Consider the following 26,207-nt stretch of genomic DNA (forward strand, 5'->3'; position numbering starts at 1 on the left):
GAACCAATGGGGGACAGTCCCGGCTGGCACCATCTTCCTCGACCTCGCATAGGAGGGGATGTACAGAGAGAAACTGTGAGGTGGCCATGGACCGCGGCGGAGGTCTCCAGAGTGACCTGCGGCCTCGCTGTTTCCCAAGTCACTCTCCTCCTCACCGCCTCACCTGCTCACCCAACTGTCCATAGTATGGCTCAGCACCCACACTTCTCCCAAATCTGCAAATCTGCCCTCTCCCCTTACTCCCAGCACCGGCCCTGGGCTTCACAGACTGTGGACTCCCTCCACTTCCTGCCAAAAATTCCTTCCAAGCTTGCCTGCCTCTGTCATTATATAGTCCTCCTGTCTCTGCTGGTATGGGGTCCCTCCTCTTGCACCTGCTTCCCCCCTCCATTCCTGCTCTGTACAGCATCACCTCCCACCAAGTGCCCTCAGGCTTGTCCCCATCACTGGTTGAGGCTTCAATGCTCCCCTTCCTCCCAGATCCTCCTCATCAACATTGAAAAACTTAAGTCCCTTCCATCTTAAAAAGAGAGAGAGAGAGAGAGAGAGAGAGAGAGAGAGAAAGGGAGAAAGAAAAGAAAAAAGAGAGAAAGAAAGAAAAAAGAAGAAACAAGGGAGAAAAGAAAGATGGAAGGAAGAGCGGGAGGGATATATAGAAAGTTGTAATATCTAGCAAAGAATTCGGCTACAATGGTGACCTTTGGATTTGTTCTAAATCCTTAGTCCTAAAACACTGCATTAGAAAAGTTAAATGGGCTTTAACTTAGCTGGGTTATCGGGCTCTTGAAAAGGGGCTGAGGATCAGTCTCTTCATCCGAAAAATACAGGATTGGACTAGACCAGTGCCTTGCAGAGTCTCTGATTCTGTAGGTCTGGGGTAGGGCCAAAAAAATGTGCATTCCTAATAAGCTCCCCTGTGATGGCGATGCTGAGTTCCACAGCTTAGAAGAGCATTGCACTCTAGGTGCCCGGGTGGCTCAGTCGGGTGAGCAGTAGACTCTTGATTTCAGCTCAGGTCATTATCTCAGGGTCACGAGGTGAAGCCCGCATTGAGCCCCATGTCAGGCTCGGCACTGAGCATGGAACTGCTTAAGATTCTCTCTCTCCGGGATCCCTGGGTGGCGCAACGGTTTGGTGCCTGCCTTTGGCCCAGGGCACGATCCTGGAGTCCCGGGATCGAGTCCCACGTCAGGCTCCCGGCATGGAGCCTGCTTCTCCCTCTGCCTGTGTCTCTGCCTCATTCTCTCTCTGTATGTGACTATCATAAAAAAAAAAGATTGTCTCTCTCCCTTTACCGCTGCTCCCACCCCATGCATACTCTTTCTCTCAAACAAACAACAAAAAGAAAAAGAATAGCACTGCACCAGATGATACTCACACATTTTAGTTTCTTCACCAATAGCCACTACTTATATGGCTATTTAAATTAATATTTGAATTAAATTAAATATTAAATTAAAATTGAGCTCCTCAGACATACTAGCTATATTTGAAGGGCTCAACAACCACATGTGGCTAGCAGCTACCATATGGGACAGTGCAGAACATTTCCATCATCACAGAAAGTCCTCTTGGACATGACCATTGTCTCACTGACTTATGGGGAGGAAATTTTACCATAAAAGGAAAGTTAAACATCCTTTGACAAGTAAGGTCTTGCAGCATTCCTAATGCACACGTTTACACTTGGCCTGTATTTCAGCCATAATGTTAAAGTCCAAAGGTCTACCATTTTGCCCCAGGAAGCACACATAATGACAGGATGGGAGATAGGAAAGAAAAGAATTTCTGTGCGGGGAACTGTCTGGGCCCCACCGTGGAGCATGGTGGATAAGCCAAAGCATATTGTGGCTAAAGTCCTGTGAATCCCCACATGGCCTTGGGCAAGTCACTTGCCCTCTCTCAGCTTCTTCTTCCTTTTTTTTTTTTTTTTAAAGATTTTATTTATTTATTCATGAGAGACACACATGCACACAGAGAGGCAGAGACATAGGCAGAGGCAGAGGCAGAGGGAGGAGAAGCAGGCTCCATGTAGGGAGCCCGATGTGGGACTGGATCCTGAGACTCTAGGATCACAGCCTGAGCCAAAGACAGATGCTCAACTGCTGAGCTACCCAGGCATCCCTCTCTTTCAGCTTCTGTATCCAATCTGCAAAATATTCTAGAAATATCTACCCCACAGGGAGGTGTGTAAAAAAGCACCTGTAATTTACACCAAATTCAGTTCTTTTTTTTCTCTTCCTCCTCTGTGCTCCCATGGCATGTGATACACATTCTAATAGTGCCTCTGTGTTCTGGTTATGTGTCTCCCCAGGCTGCGGGCTGCTGAAGCACCCAGTAGACTGGCTTCCCCTTCAGTACCTCCTTTATATCAGGCTCCTGCTTAAATGATGTGTGAATGATTAAGTCAGACTTAATCAAGCCAAGTCACAGGTATTGTGTCTGGAAGGCCGTGTTGTTGTTCTGAGCTCTCTACAACTATGTTCACGCTGTCTTCAGCCTGGAGTGTCTGCTGCCCCCATCCTCACCCACACACCACCTTTGCTCACCCAACCCCACCACTGGCTAGAGAAAATCTGGTCACTCTCCAGTAATCTTCTCAAGGATTGACATACCAGATTAACTAAGCAGCGGTGGACTCAAACCCTGTCTCTACCACTACCTCCCAAGGACCCTTGGCAATTTTTGCAATCTTGCTAATCTTTATTTTCCTAACCTATAAATTGGGCAGGAAAACACCTTTCAGTTTTTTTTTTTTTAAGGATTTTATCTATTTATTCATGAGAGACACACAGAGAGAGGCAGAGACACCCGCAGAGGGAGAAGCAGGCTCTCTGCGAGGAGCCGGATATGGGGCTGGTTCCCAGGACCCTGGGATCACGCCCTGAGCCAAAGGCAGATGCTCAACCCCTGAGGCACCCAGGTGCCCCACCTTTCAGTTTTGATATAAGATTTACATGCAAAAATGTATGCAGAAACTTTAGTAGAATGCCAAACATATAGCAAACAGTGGATTATGCCTTTTTATGAAAAACATTCTAGTCTCCAGAGCTTGCCTTCCTGGGGACTCTGGTTGGTGAGGGTGTATTTCAACCACTCTGGGAAAATCTCCATTCAGCAACAAAATCCAATCTTCTAGCAACTTAGCCCCTATGTTATTCTCTATTTCAGGTCATTCAGTTAGCAAACATTTACTGAGCTCTTACTATTTGGCAGGCACCGTGCTAGATGCTGGAGATACAAAGATTAGAGAATGCCTCTCCCTGGAGGAGTTTATAATCTAGTGGGGAAGCTGCTTCTGGGGAAACCTGCTGCCCTACTCAGGCTGGGTAGGAACCCCACTGCAGGGCTGGTCCCTGTACTTAACCACATCGCATTGCCTTTTTATTTTGAACACCTGCCTGTCACCCTTCTAAGTAATTTAATTAATCCTCACAACAAACTTAAGAAATAAGCACTCTCATTATTCCCGCTGCACGAATGAGGAAACTGAGGCACACGGTGATTTCTTTTTAAGTAACTTTTTAAGAGGTGGGGATCTGAAAACACACTTTCCAGCTCCAGCTTTAAATGTCCTGTTTATTCATCTGTTTCCTCTGTTGGACTCTGAGGTTGAGTCTGTGCCAGTTTCCGGTGATTATGTCCTGTGCCCACCACGACACCTGACACAGCAGGTAATAGTTTATTCATCAGGTGAAAGAAGGAAAAAAGGAAGAGAAAGACAGCAGCTTGTAAGCAACTGCACACCGGGCTGATTGCCGGCATTCACTAAGCATCAGCCCTGGGCGGCCGGAGGGAGCTCAAGATTAAATCCACAGCCGCGCGTTCCTTCGCTCCGCCGCCTCTTTTCTCTGGCTCCGTTCCCTTCTTCTGAAAGTCCGGCTCCACCTCTTCCTCTCCTCCGCCATCCTCTCCGTGGACTTCGCGTCCGGGCTTTCCCGGGCTCCGGGCGCCGCGACGGGGTTAGTGCGTGGGAGCGCTGCGGCCGCGGCGGGCATGCGCAGTGGGGGCGGCGCACTGCGCATGCGGGAAGATGGCGGGCCTGGCGTCCTGAGAGCCGCGGGTCACCCTGCTCGCCTCCGGGCTGTGTTAGCTCCCCAGATCGGGGGGGCGGGGGGGCTGCGGCGCGTCCGCCCGCGGGCCGGCCCGGGCAGCGGCGCCTCCGAGCGGGCTGCGGGCCCAGGTGGCTCGGCCCCCGAGAGCCGGCGCGTTGGGGGCGGCGCCCGGCCGGGAGCGGGAGAAGGCGGGAGAGCTCGCGCGGTGCGAGGCGCGGGCCGGCCGGCCGGGCAGCATGAGTCAGCAGCGGCCGGCGCGGAAGCTGCCCAGCCTGCTGGTGGACCCGGCGGAGGAGACGGTGCGCCGCCGGTGCCGCGACCCCATCAACGTGGAGGGCCTGCTGGTAAGCCCCGGGGCTGGCTGTGCCCGGAGCGCCCGGGCCCGCGGGGCGGCGCGGGGGCGGGGGGGGGGGCCGGACCCCCGCCCTCCACCCCCCCGCCGGGCCCGGTTCCGGTTCCGGTTCCTGGCTGCTCCCGGGCCTCCCTGGCGCTCCCGCTGCCCACCCTGTGCTCTCCTCCAGGCCGGTCGGCCTTTCGCGTGAACTCCCTGCAACACTTGCTCCCAAATGTGTGGTCCTCAGTCTTGCTGGCCTTTACCTGCTGGGGCTGCCGAGAAAATTTGCCCAACTTGGCGGGTTTTTTTGTTTTGTTTTGTTTTGTTTTTTCTTTTCCCCTCCTTGGTACCCTCGCTGTACCTCTGCAACTTAACTGGTTTTGTCTTCATCCCATTCTCTTACTTGACTCCAGCTATTTAGACTCCTGCGCCGCCTACCATTTCCCACCCCGCAGCTGCCCATTCAGCAACATTTTTTTAAGATTTTATTCATTTATTCATGAGAGACACAGAGAGAAAGAGAGGCAGAGACACAGGCAGAGGGAGAAGCAGGCTCCATGCAGGGAGCCGGACGTGGGACTCGACCCCGGGTCTCCAGGATCAGGCCCTGGGCTTGAAGGCAGGTGCTCAAGCGCTGAGCCACCCCGGGCTGCCCCTTATTCTTGTTTTAGGCTAAACGTAATATATTCTCCTCTATCCTCAGAGGCATTGATGAATCCATCATTTTCCATTTCTCCCCTTATTTTCAACTTCTCTGCTCATTTCTTCCCGTAATAAGCAAATATTTGCTGAAGTTACTGTGCCCAGTGCCCACAGTGGCTCAAGTGCTCAGAAATAGTTTATGAGCATAATCTCATTTAATTTCCTCACAGAAGTCCCGGGAGGTTATTTTTCTTGTTGTCCGTTTGTCAGAACAGACTCAGAAGTGTTAAGTGGCTTGTGGGTGGTTGGACAGTACCTGGAAACGCCTGGATTTAACCTCACAATGACCCCTGATGATAAATTCTTGACCACTTGGCTGCATCCTAAATATTTCCCCATCTTTTTCTTTTTTTTAATATTTCCCCATCTTGAAAGAGCCTTCCCTTAATTCCAGATACCCTGCCATCTCCTATATCCCTTCCTTCCAAGCTTTTCCAGAAAATTGTTTGCGTTCGCTATGTCCACTTGCTCACATGAGGGACCTCTGCGCTCAGCACAGCTCTAAGACTGTTCTCACCGAGGTCGCCAACGACCTTGTCAGTTCCATCAGATGTTTCACTCCTTATCGCTAGTGTCTACACAACTGACCGCTTGCTTTTGTTGGAAACTCCCCTCTGGCTCCTTCAGTACCTTACACTGTTGCTGCTCCATGTACTCATCTGGCCTCTCCTTGTGCTCCTCTGCAAACTGCTCTTTCTCTCTGCATTCCTTATGTGCTGGTGTTATTTGGGGTTTTCTTCTCTCTCTACACGTTTTTCACCTGAGACATCTTTCGCCACTTCTAGGACTTCTGATACCATCTTTACTGGTGGTTTTCATCTTTAAGGATTTGATAAAAGCCCTGAATTCTCAACTGTGGAAAAACAACTTAATTTTGTATTTAATATCAGAAGACACACACATCTCGTGCTATTTAGATATTCTTATCTACTTTGGCAGTTTCAGTCACTATGTCAGAATAACTCCTAGGTCTGTAAATCCAGTTCAGAGTTTTCCAACTGTCTACTGACATCTCTACATAGATTTCAAACTCTATCCAAAATTGAATTCATTATCTTCTTACCTAAGGCAACAGCTTTGCTATCTCTTATCTTCACAAACGGCTCCGCATCCACCGTATTGCCCAGGCTTGTCTCTTAGGCATTGTCCTTGACTTTTCCCTTTTCCAAACTGACCCTCTATCCTCCCAATCTAATTAAAGTTAATCACCAGTACTTGGCACCTCTGACCATGTATCTTTCAAGTTGTTGCAATGTTTTCCTGCTTCTTGCCCAGAAGCAAAACCTGGTTACTATTCTCCACATAGTAACTAACTATCATGGTCTTTTTTAAGTGTTTCTTTTCTTTTCTTTTTAAGATTTTACTTATTCATTCATGAGAAACAGAGAGAGGCAGAGAAGCAGGTTCCATGCAGGGAGCCCGACGTGGGACTCGATCCTGGGTCTCTAGGAAGGTGGCGCTAAACCCCTGAGCCACCGGGGCTGCCCTTAAAGTGTGTTTCTGACCATGTCATTTGGTTTAAAGAGTCTATCACCATTCCCTAGTGCTTTCTTAATAGTGTAGAAATGTCTTGATCAGGTTTCTGAATTTATCTTTTTTGAACTGCTTATAATTGTTAGATTTCCAAATTTCCATATCCTTTTGGGCCCCTATATATCCATACTTCCCCCCTTCCTGAAAAATCCTTCTTTAAAAAGTGTACTTTTCCTTGTTACCTTCACTGATAGTCAGGCCTGGATGTCTAGGTCCCTTGTCTGAAGCCTTCCCTGACCTCTCAGGAGCAGATTAGGCACTCCTTTTGTGCTCCTACAGGACCGTATGCTTACTTACCCTAGCTGCAGTGTATGGCTCTTAGGTCCCTGAGCACAGTGACTCTGGCCATTTCATTGTCCCTCCTGCAGTGGTTTGGTGCCTGTCACAAAGAGATTTGGTAAGTAGTTACTGGATGACTGAAGTAGGTACACTTACATGTTTGAAGGAGTATTTATTTTCCTGCTTATAAAATGGTGATTTAAACAGCTCTCTCAATGTTTTTTAATTGGCTGGTGCCTGGAAGTATTTAATGAAGTGCGTTGCTACGCAAAGATGAGTCTTGTATCTGGCTGAATGTTTGATGTTCACCCAGGTAAATGGCTTGACTTTCTGGAATTTAGAGAAGGGGGAGAAAGTAGTGTTGGTTAGAGGTGGAACTTAGTCTGCACATTGAAAGATGAGGAAAATTTGAATGACTGCAGGAAATGCAAACACCTTGGACAAAGGTGTGTTTTCAGAGACCTCTTAAAGGAATACAATTCCCCAAAATAGGCAATACAAAGAGTCTTCTGTATAGAGAAATCTTTAACCAATTTAAAGGCAATACCTAAGACCTTAGTCCCTAAAACTGACCTCTTATTCTTTCCTTTGTCCTTTGGGATCTCAAATTATAGATTACTGCGCAGTCTTCAGATGTGAGACTCGGAGTATTAGTAAAAATAGTTTCCAGTGTGCTGACTCACCTGTCGGGAGCTGCTGGTTCCTGGGGAACGGTGTGCATTGAGACTGGTCATACTGATTTTCTGTTTGGCGACCACTGCCTTCTCCATTCATTCTTCAGCTAAGATACAAACTCGTTGCTTATTAAGCCTGAACCAGTGGGAGCACAGAAACCAGTTGGAGGACTACAAGGGAAGGTTCTTAGGTAGTCAGTCCATTCTTGAGGTTTGACCACTACTGAGCTCTCCCTTAGCATCCCTCAGGGTAATTACCTGAGCATAACCTCTGTGAGACTTCTTTAAAGGAACGGAGACATTGACAGTGCTCCCACAGTGGTGGGTTGCCAGCACCAGAAGCAGCAGTATCTGTGTGGCTTCTGTGCAGGTTAGTCCTAGATAGAGAAATTTGAGGACTACCATCCTAAAGATGCTGAAAAGGTCAAAAATCAGTGTCTGGCACAGGAACCACTTTGAAAAGGCTTCCAGAGGCCTAACCTGGGCAAGCTGAGCCTCCAAATAACGGAATTTATTCCCACAGGATAGAATAAGAATCTAAGCGTCTAGATAGCGTTTTATCTAAGTACAGCCTAGTCCAGCTCCTCTAGATCTTTAGACCCATGAAACTAAAAAGACCATTATCTGATGCCCTTCCCGCACACCTGGCACCCAGCACACACTCATGGGACAGACGGGGCAACTGCTCGCAACATTCCTGTTCCTAAAAGGAAGAAATGAGAGTCACAGGGGAGTAACTGGTCCAGAGGAATTCTGAAAGTCAGCTCACTAAGTGTTAAACATTTCTTGGTTCCATCTCAGGGCCTGGGATCGATTCTCTGTGTTCCCAGCTCTACCCCCTAGGCTCTTGGTTCCACTGTCTGTCTTCTTTCTTCCTCATGAGAAGAAATCGCTATTTGTAGTTGAGTAATTTTGTCAGCCTGCTTCCTGGCAGTAGGACTTTGGGTGTTGAGTAACCTCTTTTCATTTTAAATAGTGTCCTTTTTCATCCAAGCAGACAGCATTTTTGCTGATAAAATTCTCTTAAAACTATATGGACCTTCTGTGAATCTGTTGTGGCTCCCTCAGGAGAGAAACGTCCCACCTTTCTTCTGGATGAGCCCTTCTCCACTTTGGGCTCCTGTTGGAATGGCTGGTGTATCGTTCCCTGGAGCTTCCTAGAGGCCCTGGCTTAGATTTAGAGCATCTGTGGGGCTTCATCTCCATCAAGGCCATTTGGATGAATGTATAGCACTCCGAGGCACCATCTTTGATCCACCTGAGGTACCTGAAAGTTGGGGAGTCACACTCTCACCATCATCTTTATTTTTTTCAATTTTTCAATTTTTTTTTTTTTTTTTAGGCAGGGCAGAAGGAGAAAGAGAATCTCAAGCAGGCTCCACACCCAGCACAGAGCCCAACTGGGGGCTGGATCTCACAACCCTGAGATAAGACCTGAGCTGAAATCAAGAGTCTGACACGTAATCAACTGAGCCACCCTATACCCCAAGGCTGGGAATTTTTAAAGCCTTTAAGTCTTGACTCCTTTTTGTTTTAAAGTCCCTTTCCCAATTTCTCTTTCTCACATTTGACTGTGGGCCGCAGGGAAGAACCAGGTGCCACAGTCAACACTTTGTATGGAAATCTCAGATGATTACCAGAGCCATTAGTACCAGCTTCCCGCATCACCTCAGTTGATGGGGTTGCTAAGTGTTCTATCCTCACTTAAACATCTCTATTTTACTTTCTAGTAGCGTGATCCTTTCTTTTGAACCTTCACTGGAGTGCCCTCAAAGTTCAGGTTTCTACTGACAGTTTCTTTCAAAGCTGCTAAGTTTAAACAGACTTTTTGGTAATTATCCAGTGGTTATATAAGAGAGTACCCTTGAGGTACACATTGACTTGCTTACGGGTCTGCAGTTTACCCTCAAGTGATTCAAGGAAAACAGTTCTGTGTGTAGAGAGAAAAAAATGATAAAGCAAATGTAGTAAAACATTAAGAGCATGAGGATTTGGATGAAGGGTATGTAGTAATTCTTAGTGCTATTTCTAAACCTTTTATGAAGGCTGAGATTATTTCAAAATAAAAAGAAAATAGGTATTCGTGAGAGGAGCTTATACATTGGTCTCCTTTTGAGAGGGCCCTGGATGTGGGAGCTCTCTCTGTTCCATCTGTTTCTGCTTCTGGGTCCATACAGGTGTGTAGAGCCTCGTTGGCCTCCCTCCAGGGGCACAGTGTGCTGCTCTCATCTGAGGGAACTAAATAACATGGGGCCAGGTGCAGGGGTGGCATCTCATTTACCTTTATTTTTTTTTTTTTTAATAGCTCACTAATTTTTCTATGAAGAAACATTTATTCTGATTTTAAGGCTAATTCAAGGAGTCCCTTCTACTCCCAGAAAAGTTCCTGGCCTACTTGTGAATACCATTTACCAAAGTGAGAGTAGCTGGAAAGGCTTGCCAAGTGCCAGGCTGATCTGGTGAGATGATGAATGTTGTACTAGAACACAGAAAATGACACGTGAATTCTCTCAGTGATCTGTATTCATAGTGTACACAGGAGAGTCTTCACGCTGTGTCCTTGGGTCTTAAATACTCATTGTTTCAGAGTTCTGAGTTACTTATCAGTTGAAGTTATCTGTGACAAGGTACTATTTCTACTTCACGTGTTAACAAATATTTACCAAGTGCTTGATTGTGCCAGGTGCTGTTCTGGTTCAAAACACAAAATAATAGTCTCTCTTGGTTGCATAGGATTTTACAATTTATGAAATTTCTGTTTTAATCTTCACTGTAGCTTGGAAAATGGGCAATAAAATTATATCAACACACTCTGTTAAACTAAAGTCTGGGATTTCCCAGTGTCTAAGAAGTCAGGTAACTGGTAGTCCCAAACCCAGTCTTAAGCCAAGAACCAAAAGAGAATATAAAAGAGATGAATGTGTCGTTACCGTGGACACTTCGGAAATCTCCAGTATTGATCACCTATAGCATTTATACATACTGGGATGTCTGCCCCAGAGGGGCCATGATATTGTTGTGATTCCTCCAAGATAAAGAGATCATGTTTTCACATTCAAAAGGTAAGAAAGAAAGAAAGAGAGAGAAAGAAAGAAAGAGAGAAAGAAAGAGAGAGAGAGAGAGAAAGAAAATGCCATTTTGACTTTGCTTTCCCACAGCTCTCAGTATAGACAGCTTGCAGTGCAGCTGCATTTATGGCAAAGAATGTGTAGAAAAGAAAGTTGTCCTGCTCCTGTTGTGATTCCTGATTGAGGTATCACCCCTGTGCCAACCTCAGTCTCGATAAGAGGACAAGAGAGATGGGAGTACAGAGTGGAAAAGATGCCTTTCTGGAATAGGCAGCAAGCAGATAGTGAGGTGGCCAATTAAGATACCATTAAGTGCTTGTTTGTTTTTTTTTTTCCATTAAGTGCTTGTATATAGGACTTGGCACTGCTACCCTAAATTAAGAACAGAAGTCTGGTTTCGGCAATGCACCTATGAGCCCTGCCATGTTAACCTTCCTGGGTACTTTTTAAAGGAATATATGAGAATTTAGGATATTTGTTTATGTGTGTTTCAAATCTATGATGAGGATGGATCCTCTTTCATTTAAGAATCTTGCTACGATAAACTCGGTCTCATCCAATATTAGCAGGAGGAGTGAATGTAAAAATAGCAATGACTGTTGGTCATATTCATCCGTGTCTGACTTTAACAGGACTGCCCTTCGGTGGTTCACTGGAGGGTTCCGTGTTTGCAAGTCACCGTTGTCAGCACCGCCTTTCTGGAGAGCTCGTCAGGCCTAGTCCTTGCCCCCAAGACAGGCCTAACCAACTCTGGTTTCACCCACCGCAGCAGGTCTGCGTTTTCCTTTACATTCTGACAGCTAAGCTAGTTCTACAACAGAATTCTATTTCACTAGAATTATTCCATATCAAGTTAACCGGCTGATAATAGGTGCTATAATTTTTTCATAATTGATATGGAAATCATTGTGCCAAAGATTTGTTGACACTGAAAAAACAAAGGGCTTCTGAGCTGCTCACTTTGCCTTTAGGTTTCCCCACCCCCAATCTTTTTGCTGTATTGCTACCATATTTCTATCTCTAAACCATGAGGTTGGGTATGTCATATTCTTGTTTAGAAATCTGTGGTGATTCTCCACTGGTTATAACATGAAGTCCAGACTCCTCAGCTTGACTCCCATGGTCTGTGTTGTTTGGTTCAGCATGCCCGTCTAGCTTCAGTGTCAAGTCAGTCTTGAACTGACCACACAGGTGGTTTCTCAGAAATGCCATGCCATTTGTATTACTAGACCTTTGTCTAGTAGCTTTTCCTGCACTAGGAATCCTGTCTTTTCTCTCTTTCTTGAAGCTTCCACAGGTTCGGACAAAATCTGGCTTGTTCTTCAAGGCTGAGCTGGGGATTCCTTTCCCCATGAATCCTTCTGTGATGCACCCTCTCTGGGTACATCTGTAGTATTCCTGCTCATTCTTTTCTTAGAGCACCTTGTGGGATTCACTTATCCTGGTTCCACTACAGCCAATTTGGGGGCTGGTTTTTTTCACTTAGGCAAGAGCTGAACCTGATGACAGCCTGTCGGGAGGCACCTGTCAATCGTGCATTGTTGTAAGCGTGAGGCTACTACACATTTCTGTTTATGTGGCTTTGTCTACATGTTTTATTTACTTTTTGCAATAATAATATTTAAATGTATTGCAAGTGTTTTACTACCAGTTTATGTAAACTTTCATAGCTTCTAAATATCTGTTTAGCTGGTGAACTTTGGTAGTAGAGTTGCTACTCATTTCCTGGTTGTTTAAAGAATTTGAAAGAAGTTTTATATTAACTTCTACCAAAGTTTCTAGTTATGTAGTATGCATTTTTTTCATTATCAGAAATGCTGCTACTGAAAGAAAAAAAAAAAAGCTTCTGTATTTCCATCATATAATGGGAATGCATGGCCGCCTGTGAAAGCTTAGGAGCAAATTTTTGGGAGCCACTTACACTTAAATAGCAAGGGTAAGCATTTGATAGTTTAGACATATCTTCCACCTCTCCTGAGCTTTCTAGAGTCAGAGACAGCATCCTAATCATCTCTGTATTTGTTTTTATTCTCAGTATCTGATACAGATGATAAATTAATGTCTATTCAGTAGTAATTGCTCTTCCATATTTCTCCCCCACCCCTTTCGTCAACTACTACATTGTGAGAAACTTAACCCTCTGAGCCCTGTCTCCTGTGAGTACGGTTAGAGTAGCTACAGTACGGAGGAAGGACTGCTTTTCTCACAAGCAAATTATTACCCCAAAAGAGAACCTTTATATTATCCAGGAAATGCTGTTCATTTGCAATTGTTCATTTGCATTATTGTCTTTAAATTACTAATGTAAATTTCTGCATTTTCTTTTTTCCAGCCATCAAAAATAAGGATTAATTTAGAAGATAATGTACAGTATGTGTCCATGAGAAGTAAGTTGATTCTTGAATAGGTTTTAGGTTTTGTGGTTTAAATTTCATATGATTTTAACTGATTTATTTTAAATGTACATAGGTTGGGAAACTTAAGTAAAATATGTTATTTGTTCACTAACTTTCAGCAAAAACTCCTGATGTTGTGGGCTGAAATAATGTGCACAAATGCCAGTTTATTCTTTGTTGCTTTTGGAAATCAGGAAATCGTTTTTAAGATGGAATGGTCTATGTTTAAGGCTAATTTCTCAAAGTTCTGTGAGAGCACTTACTTATTACCATCAGCAGAGCTAAAGGCTGTTGACAACAAGCAGGAGAACTGTCTTTTGCCCTCCAGACTTCCTTCCATTTGCTCTCTCCCACCCCTGCCAGGGACCAGGGTGCAGAGTCAGAGGAGACAGAGTGCCAGTGCTCTAGTTGTTCTAGTTGCCATCCTTCTGGAAATTGTTACCATACATATCCCCACCCCTAGATTCTCCTTAATTTGGTTCTAACCACAGTGAATAGACTGTGCATAGATCCCACATGTTGATCTTAGCATCCGCCCTTAATTTCTCCTCAGCCCTGCCACAGTCTCGCCCATAGCTGATCCCCAGGTTTGATCAGTTTTACCTTCAAAGTGTCCTTCATCTGTCCCTCAACTACCACCTTACAGTAATGTCTGTAACACACTGAGCTTGTACACTGCGAGCTGTGTTAAGTTCTTTGGATTATCACGAGAACCCTTTAAAATATAAATGAATCACTGGGTGTTATGCTATATGTTGGCAAATTGAACTCCAATAAAAAAAATATACAAAAAAAGAAAATGTAAGTGAATGATCATTCATTTTTTTTTTATAGATGAGTAAACTTGCCTCAGTGTGGATTCAGCCCCACAGCTCTCTGACTTGAGTCCCTCCTCTTAACCACTGGGTTAGACTGCTGCTTTGCTGGGCTCTCCCTCCCTCCCGAGCTGACGTGTCGGGGTAGCCTTCTCAGTGTGTTGTCTGCTTTTAGGCTCTCCCACGATGCTGCCAGTGTGAGTTTCCTAACACAGGACTGGGATTGGAATCTCACTCAACCTAGATTTTTTCCAGGGTTCTGTTACAAATAGAGAAAACCCTGATTCCTTATTTATTTGGTTTTACTTGTCTGTGTTAAACTTATAAACTACCTCATATCCTTAAAAGAAACAAGGCAGTAGAGAATGGCTGGGCAGAAAGGTCATTCCTTCTTCCATGGGGCAGCCTTGTCATCCAGCTGCTGCCCCACCCGTGTATAGCAGCTGTGGGTTCTCTAAATATACCTGTTCTCAACCACTGCTCTGTCTTATTAAACCCCTTGCCCTCCATCAGAGGTGGGAGAAGAGCTTCTTCTCCTCCAGTCAGTCCTCTGGGCACTCACCCACTTTGGGAAGACTTCCTTATTACCGTTCCAGGCAGGTTTCCTCTTCTCAGGGAGTGTGGACGCCTCTCTTGGCACTGACCTCAGGACATTGTGACAGAGTTCCTTACTAGACCAGGGAATATCTTGAGTTTGAAAACCTTTCTAATCATGTTTGTATTCCTTCAGCAACTGTCAAGTTAAGGTTTTCAGGGAATATCTGTTCTTTGTAAGGTGACTAACATGGTGGGAATGTACAACCCTGACCTTATAGGACCCTGTTGTGTTAACAGTTAGGGTGATGAGATGTGTGCTTTTTTAAGTTAGAATTACTCTGTTGTAGTCTGCCAAGGATTTTTGTAGAATTGTGACTTTCTTCTAATTGAAGTTTAGTTCTGATTTAATCCTATTTAATCTTAAGTGTAGGAGTGGTCTCTGCTGAGAAGACATGTGCATTATAAAATACATGCTGTGTTCTTGGAGTAGCCACCAGTGGAATTTAAACTGGCTTTAAACTGAATGTGATGTAGAGGTTCTGGATATGGGAATTAATTTCTTTTCTTTTCTTTTCTTTTCTTTTCTTTTCCTTTCTTTTCCTTTCTTTTCTTTCTTTCTTTCTTTCTTTCTTTCTTTCTTTCTTTCTTTCTTTCTTTCTTTCTTTCTTTCTTTCTTTCTTTCTTAAAATATTTATTCATGAGAAACACAGAGAGAGAGGCAGAGACATAGGCAGAGGGAGAAGTGGGCTTCCTGTGGGGATCCTGATGTGGGACTTGATCCCAGGACCTTGGGATCTCGACCTGAGCCAAAGGCAGATGCTCAACCACTGAACCACCCAGGCACCCCTGGGATATGGTGGGAATTTCTAATTGAAGATAGGATGACTATTTCTTTTAAAGCATACTCACTGCCTTGTGCTGTGAAAGTAGAAAAAAGGAGAAATCATATACTCCATACCAAAAGGGCAGATAGGTTATTTGTAAAATTATTTACTCTACACACCAAACCATAAGAACTTGTGTTTTAGAATCAAATTTAGAAAGATGAGTAATCATACACCTTTCAGGCAAGGACTTGAGCCAAGGAGACCCTCATACATACAGTGTATAAAGCTGATAGAAACTCCACCTGCATAGCAGGTTTAGTGGGACAAACATTCCTTAAAATACCCTTTTGCCCTTGGTTCCAAATTGTGGAACTTAACTAAAGGAAACAAAAACGAAAATGCACGCAAAAATTTAGCTACAGGGAGATTTATTGAAGTATTGAACAAAATACCAAAGTTGGAGACAATTGGAATTTCTAGTATTGGCCAAAGTTTTACAAATATTCCATAGTGTTAAATATTCTGCAGCCATTAAGAATAATGTTAAATTCATTTGTTGCCAAGTCAGGATGTTCACAATGTTAAAACAGTTTGTTAAAAAGATAGTCTGTTCTTACTTTTGTTTTTTAAAAGTTACCTGTACGTATTGACAGGTGTGTGTGTATGTGTGTGTGTATATGTGTGTGTCTGTGTGTGGAGGGTGCAGGGTGTGTATGAAAAGCCAAAATCTTCTTAGTAGGTGGAGGAGGGAGGGAATTAAAGAGATTTTTCCCCCCTTCATTTGCTTATCTGTGAAGTTAATATAAGGTACTGAATATTTTTTAAAAATAGAGATGCCACTTTTCCTCAAGATATGTCAAATGTTTTAGTAGAAAATTTGAACTCTTTGAGAAACTTCCATCAGGGTTACACTGTGACATGTATAAATTTTAAAAAGAAAAGCCAACTCTCTGCCTTTGCTTTATAAAGAATATCTTAACTTTAAGAAATTCTGTTTTCAAAAGAAATTCTGTTAAGAAATTCTGTTTTCAAAACCATTTCTAATCCTATTCCTAAGAGTGGTGTGGGGAGAAATGCAGACTCTCCACTTTATGTTTGGCAAGTTGCTGCAGACTCCTGCAAATTCCCACCTCCAGGGGAACTGGCTGCACATTTCAAATACTGCTGTAAGTCTAAAGCCTTGGTTTACTTGAGACAGGCTGATACATTTTTATCCAGTGTGAGAAATGTTTCATAAAAATTAGCTATGATGTGTCCAGTGTATATAATTTTTTGTAGGTGTCTATGCTTACTGAGGAAATAAATTTCTTTTAATGAGCTGAGAAAGAAATACTATTGAGAATTTTACAAATTTGTCTGTTTTGTTTCCCAGAAGCTCTAAAAGTGAAGAGACCTCGTTTTGATGTATCTCTGGTTTATTTAACTCGAAAATTTATGGATCTTGTCAGATCTGCTCCTGGGGGTATTCTCGACTTAAACAAGGTTGCCACAAAACTGGGAGTGCGAAAACGGAGAGTATATGACATCACCAATGTCTTAGATGGAATTGATCTGGTTGAAAAAAAGTCTAAGAACCATATTCGATGGATGTGAGTTGGTTTCGAAATTTTCATGGCCTTTTTTTCTTCCTTCTTATTAAGTGACAATACTGTACTTGAAACAGACTAGATATTAGTGTTTTGACAGGACAAAACAAAGTAAGAGATGACTTCTTGTTAGAAAAGGATTCTACAGAAATTTCTCACATGGTCCAACAAGGTACATAAATATTTTTTTTTCCTACTTAGGGCTAAATAAAAGCCATAGATCTAAAATATAATTCTGATGTTATGGAAAAGTTGAATGGAATAATGATCAGTTGTAAGAGTTTTGCTTTTCAATATTCTAGGAAGGGGACATATGATTGTTTAGGAGATTTTTTTTTCCCAATTGACTGTTGATATCAGGTGAAATTAGTTAAGGTTGTAAAACAATGTCAGGTAATAAACACTTAGAGACCTCATGCCCCAGGGGTTGTAATTCATTTGTTCTTTGGCAAAGGCAGGAATCTAATCTACCTTCTTAACAGCTACCCCAGGTAATTATGAATCAGATGGGCTCAGATCCATAGGATCGCATACTGCCCTAAATGTAAAAAAAAAAAGAAAAAAAAAAAAAAGAAATCCGTAGACAATGTCTAAAAGGCAATTGCTAGGGGTGCCTGGGTGGCTCAGTCATTTAAGTGTCCAACTCTTGATTTTGCCTCAGCTCGTGATCTCAGAGATCAAGCTCTGCACTGAGCATAGAAGCCTGCTTGAGATTCTTTCTCTCCATTTCCCCACCTGCCCTCTCGCACTCACTCAGGCTCTCTCTCAAAAAAAAAGAAGCATTTGCTAAAGACTTCAATTTCATTAGGAAGGATCATGGAAAAAAGGCCTTTTGATACAGATGTAGATATACATGTGTATATGCACATGTGCATAACAAGAAAGCTTTTAATACTTAAAATAGACAAATATTTCGGATCAGTAAGAAACAATTCCAGCATATAAGTACATATAAATACATTTCATTTCAGGCAAATGAAAAATCTAACAAAAAAGATCATGAAATGGCTCTAAGTAATGCACTTTGCTGTTAGAGGGAAGTGGTTCATAAAAGGAAGTTATTTATTCCAATAGTACAGAAATGAAGATTGAATTCTAATCTGAACATATTGGCTAAAAAATATTAAATAACACTTTAGGCTTTTTGTTTTTTAGGATTTTATTCATTCATTTGAGAGAGAGAGAGAGAGCACACAGAGGGAGAGGGAAAGGGAGAAGCAAACTCCCCGCTGAGCAGGGAGCCTGATGGGGGTCTTGATCCAGGACCCCAAGATCATGACCTGAGCCAAAGGCAGACACTTGACTGACTAAGCCACCCAGGCACCCCACACTTCAGGGGTTAATATCAGATTGCATTCTAAATCACTACTTAAAATCAGATTTGAAAACTAGCAAGCAAAAGGTAAAGTGGTCACAGCCTTTTTCCTCTTTATTTTCCATAAAGAAGAAAAATGAGTATCAGTGGACTCAGGTCATATCATACCAATGTAATAGGTAAACCATAACAACTAAGGAAAATATATCTTCTGAGAATAAAGAATATAATCATTATATTCAGGTAGAACCAAATAGAATATGCATTTGAGAGGGAAAATACTCAGAATTTTAGCGAAAGAACTACAATTTTAGTCAGTACTCCTTGTTTTTCATAGGGGACTAAAAGATTAGAACTACCAAAGTCCTACTGTAGGTAGTAGAGCTGGGGCTTACACTGGGTATTATTGGTTCTCAGTCTGTGCTCAGTGAACTCCATCAGCTTTCCTTACTACTGTTAATTTCCCTAGTTATAAGGGTTTTTTTGTTTGTTTGTTTGTTTCTGTTTTATCCCTGTGTAAGAGACTAGAAATGGGGACAAAAGCCAGTCTATGTGTAGGAGGAATAATGGTTGTCTAAAAGGAGGTCAGGGGTGATGTTCAAGTACCTAGTTTTGTCTGTCATTCTGGGAAATACCTGATGTCAACATTTGGAGAAGTGGCAGTAATCTAAGTTTTCTCCTAGATGTGTCTGATGGTGATCTTTTTTATTTATTTTTTTAATACCTTTCTTCTAAAGAGGATCTGATCTTAGCAATTTTGGAGCAGTACCCCAACAGAAGAAGCTGCAGGAGGAACTTTCTGACTTATCAGCAATGGAAGATGCTTTGGATGAGTTAATTAAGGATTGTGCTCAGCAGTTGTTTGAATTAACAGACGACAAAGAAAATGAAAGATATCCTTTAACTCTTTTTTTTAAACTTTTTATTTAAATTCAATTTAACATATACTATGTTGTTTCAGAGGTAGAATTTAGTGATTCATCTGTTGCACACAATACCCAGTGTTCATCACATCCCGTCTCGTTCCCTCCTTAATGCGCATCACCCAGTTCCTCCCTCACCTCCCCTCCAGCACCCTCAGTTTGTTAACACTGTCCTTTTTTAAAAAAAAAAAATCTCTCTTTTCAAACCAGGTTACTTTAAATAGTAGGATCAGTTTGGGGATTTAATTAATATATCAAAGCACAAAACTAGAGCTTTAGAACTTTTAAAAGTAAGTAAAGGTTAAATTGTGTAGCCTGAGGTATACACAAATAATTGCTGTTTTGCTGGTATTTGCTCACGTTAAATGCTGCATTGTGACCATGTACCAAGATCAGTGTTTGCATTTAAAATGAAAATAGTGGTGTGTTCTTGTTTGTTTTTTTAGTCAAAGAATGCTGTAAAGGTAGTAAAATATGTTGTTGGCATTTGTGAAATTCACATTTTCCCTAATTTGTTAACCGGAGTTTATTTCTGAAACAACTTGTCATTGACACGGTACTAGTGCTGCCACTCTGGCCCACAAAGCCTGGTGTAGCTGGATGTGCCTCTGGGACCAGCAGGGGAGACGGGGCAGTGGTGGCAATCTTCTCCTGTGTCTCCCAGCCCATCTGCTGCTCCGTTCTTGCCTCACCTGAGTGAGGCGTCACTGATTCCAAGCTGTTCCATGCCTCAAATTTACTTAGATTCTGCATCAGTCAGATGTTTCCAGAGTCCAGTTACTGGAAGGAAAGTAAATGCTGTTCCTCTTCCCAATCAAAAAGTAAACCAAAAATGTTGGGGGAACCAAGTAAATCACATAATTGGTAAAATTTCAAGCAACACAGTAAAGATGAAAAAATTCACATAGATGGAAAATATTTAGGATACAGGAAATTGCATAAGTATATGATAGCCCCAAAGCACACATTCTCCTAGTGGCTTCTGCTCTTTTAAATATTTTTTTCCACTTGCATTTTAGGAGATTCTCATCAAAACAGTGTTTTGTCTCCACAAATTCTCATAGTAAGATCCAGCAGTGAATAGGGAAGTGGAAGCAGGGAGTAAACACCTTCACCTGAGTTGTTTTCTGTACGTTATTAATGTTTTTCTCCAGAAATTATCATCATCAAAATGACACTAGAGTTTAAAGGAATGCTTCTTTAGATACTGTAAATATTGTAAATAAAATCTTAAGACTTATTCATGAAATAATTTTCTACCAATTGCTTTCCTTAATTGTGAGTTTGTATCCCATAAAAACTGCAGAGATTCTAACGTTACACTTGTATGCATGTATCATAGGAGAAATTATCTCCTCAGTAAGTAGCATTCTGCTTAGAGACCCTTGACTGATGTTTACACTAGCATATGTGACGTATCAGGATATTCATAGCATTCAGGCCTTCCACGAACAGATCGTTATTGCGGTGAAGGCTCCTGCAGAAACCAGATTGGATGTTCCAGCTCCAAGAGAAGTAGGTATCCCTGCATTTCTAAGAGGGTTTATTTATTTTGTTTTTAAATTTTTTATTTATTTTTATTTATTTATTTAAGATTTTATTTATTTATTCATGAGAGACAGAGAGGCGGGGGGTGCAGAGACACAGGCAGAGGGAGAAGCAGGTTCCATGCAGGGAGCCTGATGTGGGACTCCGTCCCGGGTCTCCAGGATCATGCCCTGGGCCGAAGGCGGCACTAAACCGCTGAGCCACCTAGCGATCCCCGAAGAGGGTTATTTTAAAGAGAAAGCAGTCAACTGCTGAGCCAGTGCTCTATCAAATCGTGAGCACATTAGCTACGTACCTGGCACTGCTGGATGCACTTTACACATTTTAACTTGTTTCACGTGACACAGCAAATAGTCATGATTATTGGCCTCTTAAAGGTGAGGAGTCTGAAGCATAGAAAGATGAACTTTCTCATGATTACACAGTAAGTTACAGAATCAGAATCCAAACCCAGATAGTTTGGCTTAGAGTGTTCTTAATCACTGTCCTATCAACATACTAACTGTGAAGCACCGTAGCGCCTGTGTTCTACTGGAGTATGCTGTGATGCCCTTGGAGAAATCACCAAGAATTGGCCTCATGGTTGGAGTTCCAGAAGGAAAATCTGGGGATCAGCGAAGGCTCTGGGGAATTAACTCTAACCAAGCTCATGAAAGACTAATGGCTAAACTAGAACGCTAAGTGTTACATGAAAAATGAAAGGGAAGATTGCTGTGTGAATGAAAATACTTTTTGTCAGCCGCCAGCTGCTTAGCACACTCTTTCCCTTGCAGGGAAGTTTGTATTGAAAGATAATTGTCATCAGAAGGTTGCTTGGTAAGGATGGAATCAGAACCAAGGAATGTGGCCTTTCTTGGGACAGATCATCAAGTTCTGACAGCCTGATAGACCCATCGGTGCTCATAGTGATGTCCTCTGCTTGCTACAGGGACTCACCTCCCTCATAGTGAAGAATATTCTCCATCATCTCTCCTTTTATCCCCGCAGAGCACTGTCCAAGTGAGCACGCATGTTGTTACTTGACAGTGTATTATTATAAACCAGTTAAGGGGCAGCTTTTAATTTAGTCACACTCAAGTTGTGACTTCTGGGAGATGTTTCCTCATTATTTTATTCAGATTTAAGCCTCCTAAGTAACATATTTAATAGGAGTCATTTTGAGAGAATTTTAAAGTTTAAAAAATTATAATTAGCCACTAATCTTTCAACACATCCTTACTTTGGGACACGATGGTCTGTGCTACAGCAACTGATGGGCTTTGGGATTTTCTTTCCCCTGTGCTATGGGCTGCTTCAGGCTGTAATTGCCAAATTTTGCTGGATCAATTTTGGATCATGCCCAAGACTTAGAGTCCAGTTTAAAAGCTGATGAACATGGGCCCTCGGGGCAGCCACTCTTGGCAACACATGAGTGGGAGTAGTAGACAGGAGCACACTGCATTCAGTGGCATCTGCCCCCACAGAGATCCAGGGCGAGATCTGGGAAGCCAGTGCCAGGGTGGATGGACTGGCCTCGGGTCAAATCTGGTTTGTGAGGTTTTTATACATAATCTCCCTGGGACACAGCCACATTCCCATTTGTCTAGACTGTTGTCTCTGGCTGCTTTCACTCTGTAATGGCAGAGTTGTGTAGTGGTGACAGGGATGGTGTGGCCTGCAAAGCCAAAAAATGTTTACGATCTCCCCCTTTATGGAAAACATTTGTCAGCTCTGATTCAGTGGAGTAAGGAGTCCTCAGCTGGCTGCCAGTTCTGAGCAAAATACCACTTACTTTTGTTTAGTAATATGTTTTGAGTTGTATACGTGTACCATTCCTGGCAGTCCAGAACCTGGGCTTAGATGTTCATTCTCATACCTGTGGTCCCAGGAAGCCACGGAAAAGGTGACACGAGGTTTTGTGAGCCCCTGATAAGCTGCCGTTCTGAGCCCTGTTGTGAGCTCCCAGTGAGATGTGTGGAGCGGGAGGGAGCATGGTGTCCATACCTAGCCCTGGCCTCACTGCATGGAAGGACAGAGAACACACTGTGTTACACTTGAACACGCTTTTGGTTAAGGAATCATAACTGGAACTGTTCCTTAAGAATTTAGCATAAATTGGATCATTCCCATCTTTTGGCCAAAAAGAAAAAAAGCATAATTCTCAGTAGAAGCACCCTACTTCCTGATACCTTACAGAAAAAATACATAAATTCTGAGTAAATTTAAAGGTCCAAAGCCATAAGATGTGAATAATAACTAATAGTCCTTTATATGCAGTTTTTTTTTGAATATTTAAGTTACTGAGGTCTATTTTGTGTGGATCCCATCCTCTGACTTTCACGCAGAGGATGGCCTGTTGAGTGAACTCGGTACCTTTGAAGCCATCAGATCTAAACACAGCCTTGCCATTTGAGACTATGGGTTGTTTCAGATTTCTGTGTCATCCAAGTACTGATTTTGGACTCTTAAGTACAGATTCCTAGAAGGGGTCGACTCCTTGAGTATCAAAAAAACGTCGGCTCTCTAGTACAGAGGTGATGACATCACGGCCCCAAGTCATGACTGATAATCCGGTGGCTGTCACGGCAGCATGAATTGGCCAGCAGCTCAGTCTGCTGGAGTGATTAAAGCCAAGTACATGATTCTCCCAAATACATGATAGAAAACCAATTTAAATTTACAGAAATACCACTTGAATTGAAACTTTGGCAGTTTTAGTAAGTGAAACAGTATAATTAATGAATTTTCGCATTCATGCTGATGTGTCTTTTGCCAGGACTCTATCACAGTACACATAAGGAGCACCAGAGGCCCCATCGATGTTTATTTATGTGAGGTGGAGCAGGGCCACTCTAGTAATAAATCGTCGGAAGGTGCAGGCACCTCTTCATCTAAAAACAAACATCCAGAACACCCCAATAAAGGTAAATATACCAAGTTTGTGATTAGGAAAATTTAAGATTCTGATGATATTTGATTACACACACACACACACACACACACAGTCTTATCGTGGTTTTATAGTTTTTTTACACTTTCTAATCATAAAAACAGGAGTTACAGAATTATAGTGTCATTCTTCACTACAGTTTAGATGATTTCTAACAACTCTATCATTACATTCCATGTCGTTTTGATCTCCTTGGACACTTAGGGTGGTAGTGGACCCCATGGCGGTGCCAGCTGGCAGTGTCGGAGCAGAGCAGACCGTGTGCGCTCTCTGGGGCTTCCGGGTGTGCGGCTCGGCCCCATTTCCCCTGTGAGCGCTACGGCGTTGGCCTCAGGCCCTTAGCATAACAGTACGGTTCCTGACCAGAGGTCTTGGGGGGTTTGTAAGCACTTGAATGATGTGTGCTGTTACCTGTCTGGCTTTTAAACCCTCACTCAGGAGAATTTCTTTCATGTTTCTTATTTTTCAGAAGAAAATCCTCCACAGCAAAGTGAAGAATTGCTTGAAGTGAGCAACTGATAGCATTTGAGAATTCGTGCACCGAGTTCTTGGGGAGCTTCCTGTGTGGGATGAATTATGCATCACATTTGATTCTCAGAGCAATAAATCGTCCATGAAATTCTCTGCTTCTGTCAGCAGCATCAAGGCCAGTAGTGGCTTTGAGTAGTTCACTACTGAGATTACTGGATAATTATGGTTTCAGCATTTGAAAACGACTCTTTTTATAATTATTCACTGCTTTTTGTCAGTGAAATGGACCCTTGCCTACTGAAATAACTTCATCACAGAGTACCACGGAGGCAGACGGTCAGGCCTGAGGTGGACAGTGCTTCGCGGACTCTGCGCTTTTCTTCAAGGATCATGTGTCATTATAACAAAAGAAATTGCCTTACACGGGTTCACGTCTGCAGTTAGCTGTCGTACGTTGGATGGGTGTACGCAGGCATCCGAATGTGACGTCTTTGTATATATCTGTATAATGTTTAGATTACTTATGTAATATGTCTAAGTAAAACTTTTCACCCTTGTACAGCCAAAATAATGTATATATGGAAAATAACAAATTCTCTAATTTCTGTGGTATCTATAACTTATTAGAATCCTCTCAGTGGGGGTTAGAGGAAAGTTTTTTTCCAAACTTCTACATGTAGAAGTATCATAAATAACGCTATACATTGAAAGCTCATGGATTTAATTAAAGTATTTCAATATGGTTCCCAGTGCTGAAATTGAAATCTGATACTTCGTGATTTCAAGCTCCCTGCAGGGTAATTGTGTCCGAGCAGACTGGTGGCGTGCCCTGAAGCCTTAGGGGCAAGTGTAGAAATGCTATCAGGCAATGGCTTCATTCGTTGCAAGACATGGATTTAATCATGGTGACAATTGGAAACTGTTTTAACCTTTTTTGCAAGCAGATTTTGTAGTACGTTTCTGGACGCAGCCTTGCTTTTCAATCAGAAGGGTTTGCTTTTAATGAGTGGGCTGTACCCTGCCCTCTCTCCAGCTCTACTCCCACATTTCCAAGTACCTAGCTCTCTACCTCATTGGGTAAGTCACTTACCACTCTGTGCCTCAGTTTACTCCGTAGTTTACCATTAGACTGTGAGCTCCTTGAGGGACTTTGTCTTAATCATTGTTATACCCAGCGCCTTGCACCATGCCTGGCACATCAGAAGTGCTCAATAAATCTTTAAACAAATCAGCGAGTGAGTGAGTGGATTGTAACGTAGGACCAGTAACCATGGCTTGTCTACCGTCCGGGCTTCTCGTCAGCAGCCTTCAGATTCGTGTTTTAAACTTACCTTTCATTCCGAGAGAGATTCGAAGCAACTTGACGTTAAGACCGTGTAAAAAAAGATTTCAAAAAAGGAATCAAATGAAAATACTTGAAAAATACTGCTGAGTGTCTAGGGTTCACTTAGCTCCGCGTTCGCGGGGGAGTGGGGCAGACGTCCGCTGGGAAGTGGCAGCTGGGGGGGGGGGGGGGGGTAGGCTGGAGACCAGAGGCCTGTGACCGTCATACGGAATAAAAGCCTTCCCCGAGCAGGAATAACGGGCGGGGGCGGGGGGAGGTAGCGCTGCCCAGAGTGACCTCGTCCTTCCCGGCCACCAGGTAGGTCCTTACTGTGAAATGTGACAACTGCCGCTTTACAAACTGTTCGGAGGGTAAAATGAGATGAGGTAGGCGAAGGTCCTTTGGCAGCTGGAGACGCGTTCTGTAAAGGCACCGTCTCCGGGTGTTTGGTCTCTAAGTGTTTGCAGCCGCTAAAGCAGGCGTCCTCCGCCGGCTTCCAGGCTCTTCCTCCCCGCCGCGCTCAGCACCGCTGCCGTCTCTGTTCACGCTGCTGCTTGCTTTCGTGTCGCTTAGCCCTGGTGGAAAGCCGAGTGTCCCCTGTTCTTCAGGCTGCAGTCGAACATTGTAGAAGGCCTTGGCCCGCCCTCCCCTGCCTCCCAGGCTTGTCCCTTGGCTGATGTAACGGGCCTGGTGGCTGTGCCCGAAGCCACGCCGCACTTGTCATCTCCGGGTCTTTGCTCTTCCCTTTGCCCTGGAATGGTCGGCCCCTCGTCTGTTTGCAGAATTCCGCCTTCCTTCGGCTCTCCTGCCCGTGCCCACAGTGCCTGCGGCGGTCCGGTGGCCGGTCCGGTGGCCGTCCCTCGACTGCGGCGGGTTTCCCGAGCGCCGCAT

At 43.5% G+C, this 26,207-nt stretch overlaps 1 protein-coding gene across 3 annotated transcripts; it reads left to right on the forward strand.

Moving 5' to 3' along the window:
- The first annotated feature begins 4,020 nt into the window (after nucleotides 1-4,020).
- E2F6 (E2F transcription factor 6) lies at nucleotides 4,021-25,220 on the forward strand. 3 transcript variants are annotated; one of them, XM_072767711.1, is made up of 8 exons: nucleotides 4,028-4,399; nucleotides 11,278-11,417; nucleotides 12,978-13,032; nucleotides 16,593-16,809; nucleotides 18,859-19,014; nucleotides 20,445-20,559; nucleotides 23,348-23,495; nucleotides 23,991-25,220. In XM_072767711.1, exons 3-8 carry the CDS (start codon nucleotides 13,026-13,028, stop codon nucleotides 24,038-24,040), a joined length of 693 nt encoding a protein of 230 aa, XP_072623812.1. In that variant the 5' UTR covers nucleotides 4,028-4,399; nucleotides 11,278-11,417; nucleotides 12,978-13,025; the 3' UTR covers nucleotides 24,041-25,220. The 3 variants fall into 3 exon arrangements, with proteins under 3 accessions (XP_072623813.1, XP_072623812.1, XP_025864880.1); XM_072767712.1 differs by lacking the exon at nucleotides 23,348-23,495 and having other exon boundaries at nucleotides 4,021-4,399; XM_026009095.2 differs by lacking the exon at nucleotides 11,278-11,417 and having other exon boundaries at nucleotides 4,035-4,399.
- Nucleotides 25,221-26,207: the final 987 nt, after the last annotated feature.

Source organism: Vulpes vulpes, chromosome 8 (genome assembly GCF_048418805.1).
Source record: "Vulpes vulpes isolate BD-2025 chromosome 8, VulVul3, whole genome shotgun sequence".
Lineage (NCBI taxonomy): Eukaryota > Metazoa > Chordata > Mammalia > Carnivora > Canidae > Vulpes > Vulpes vulpes.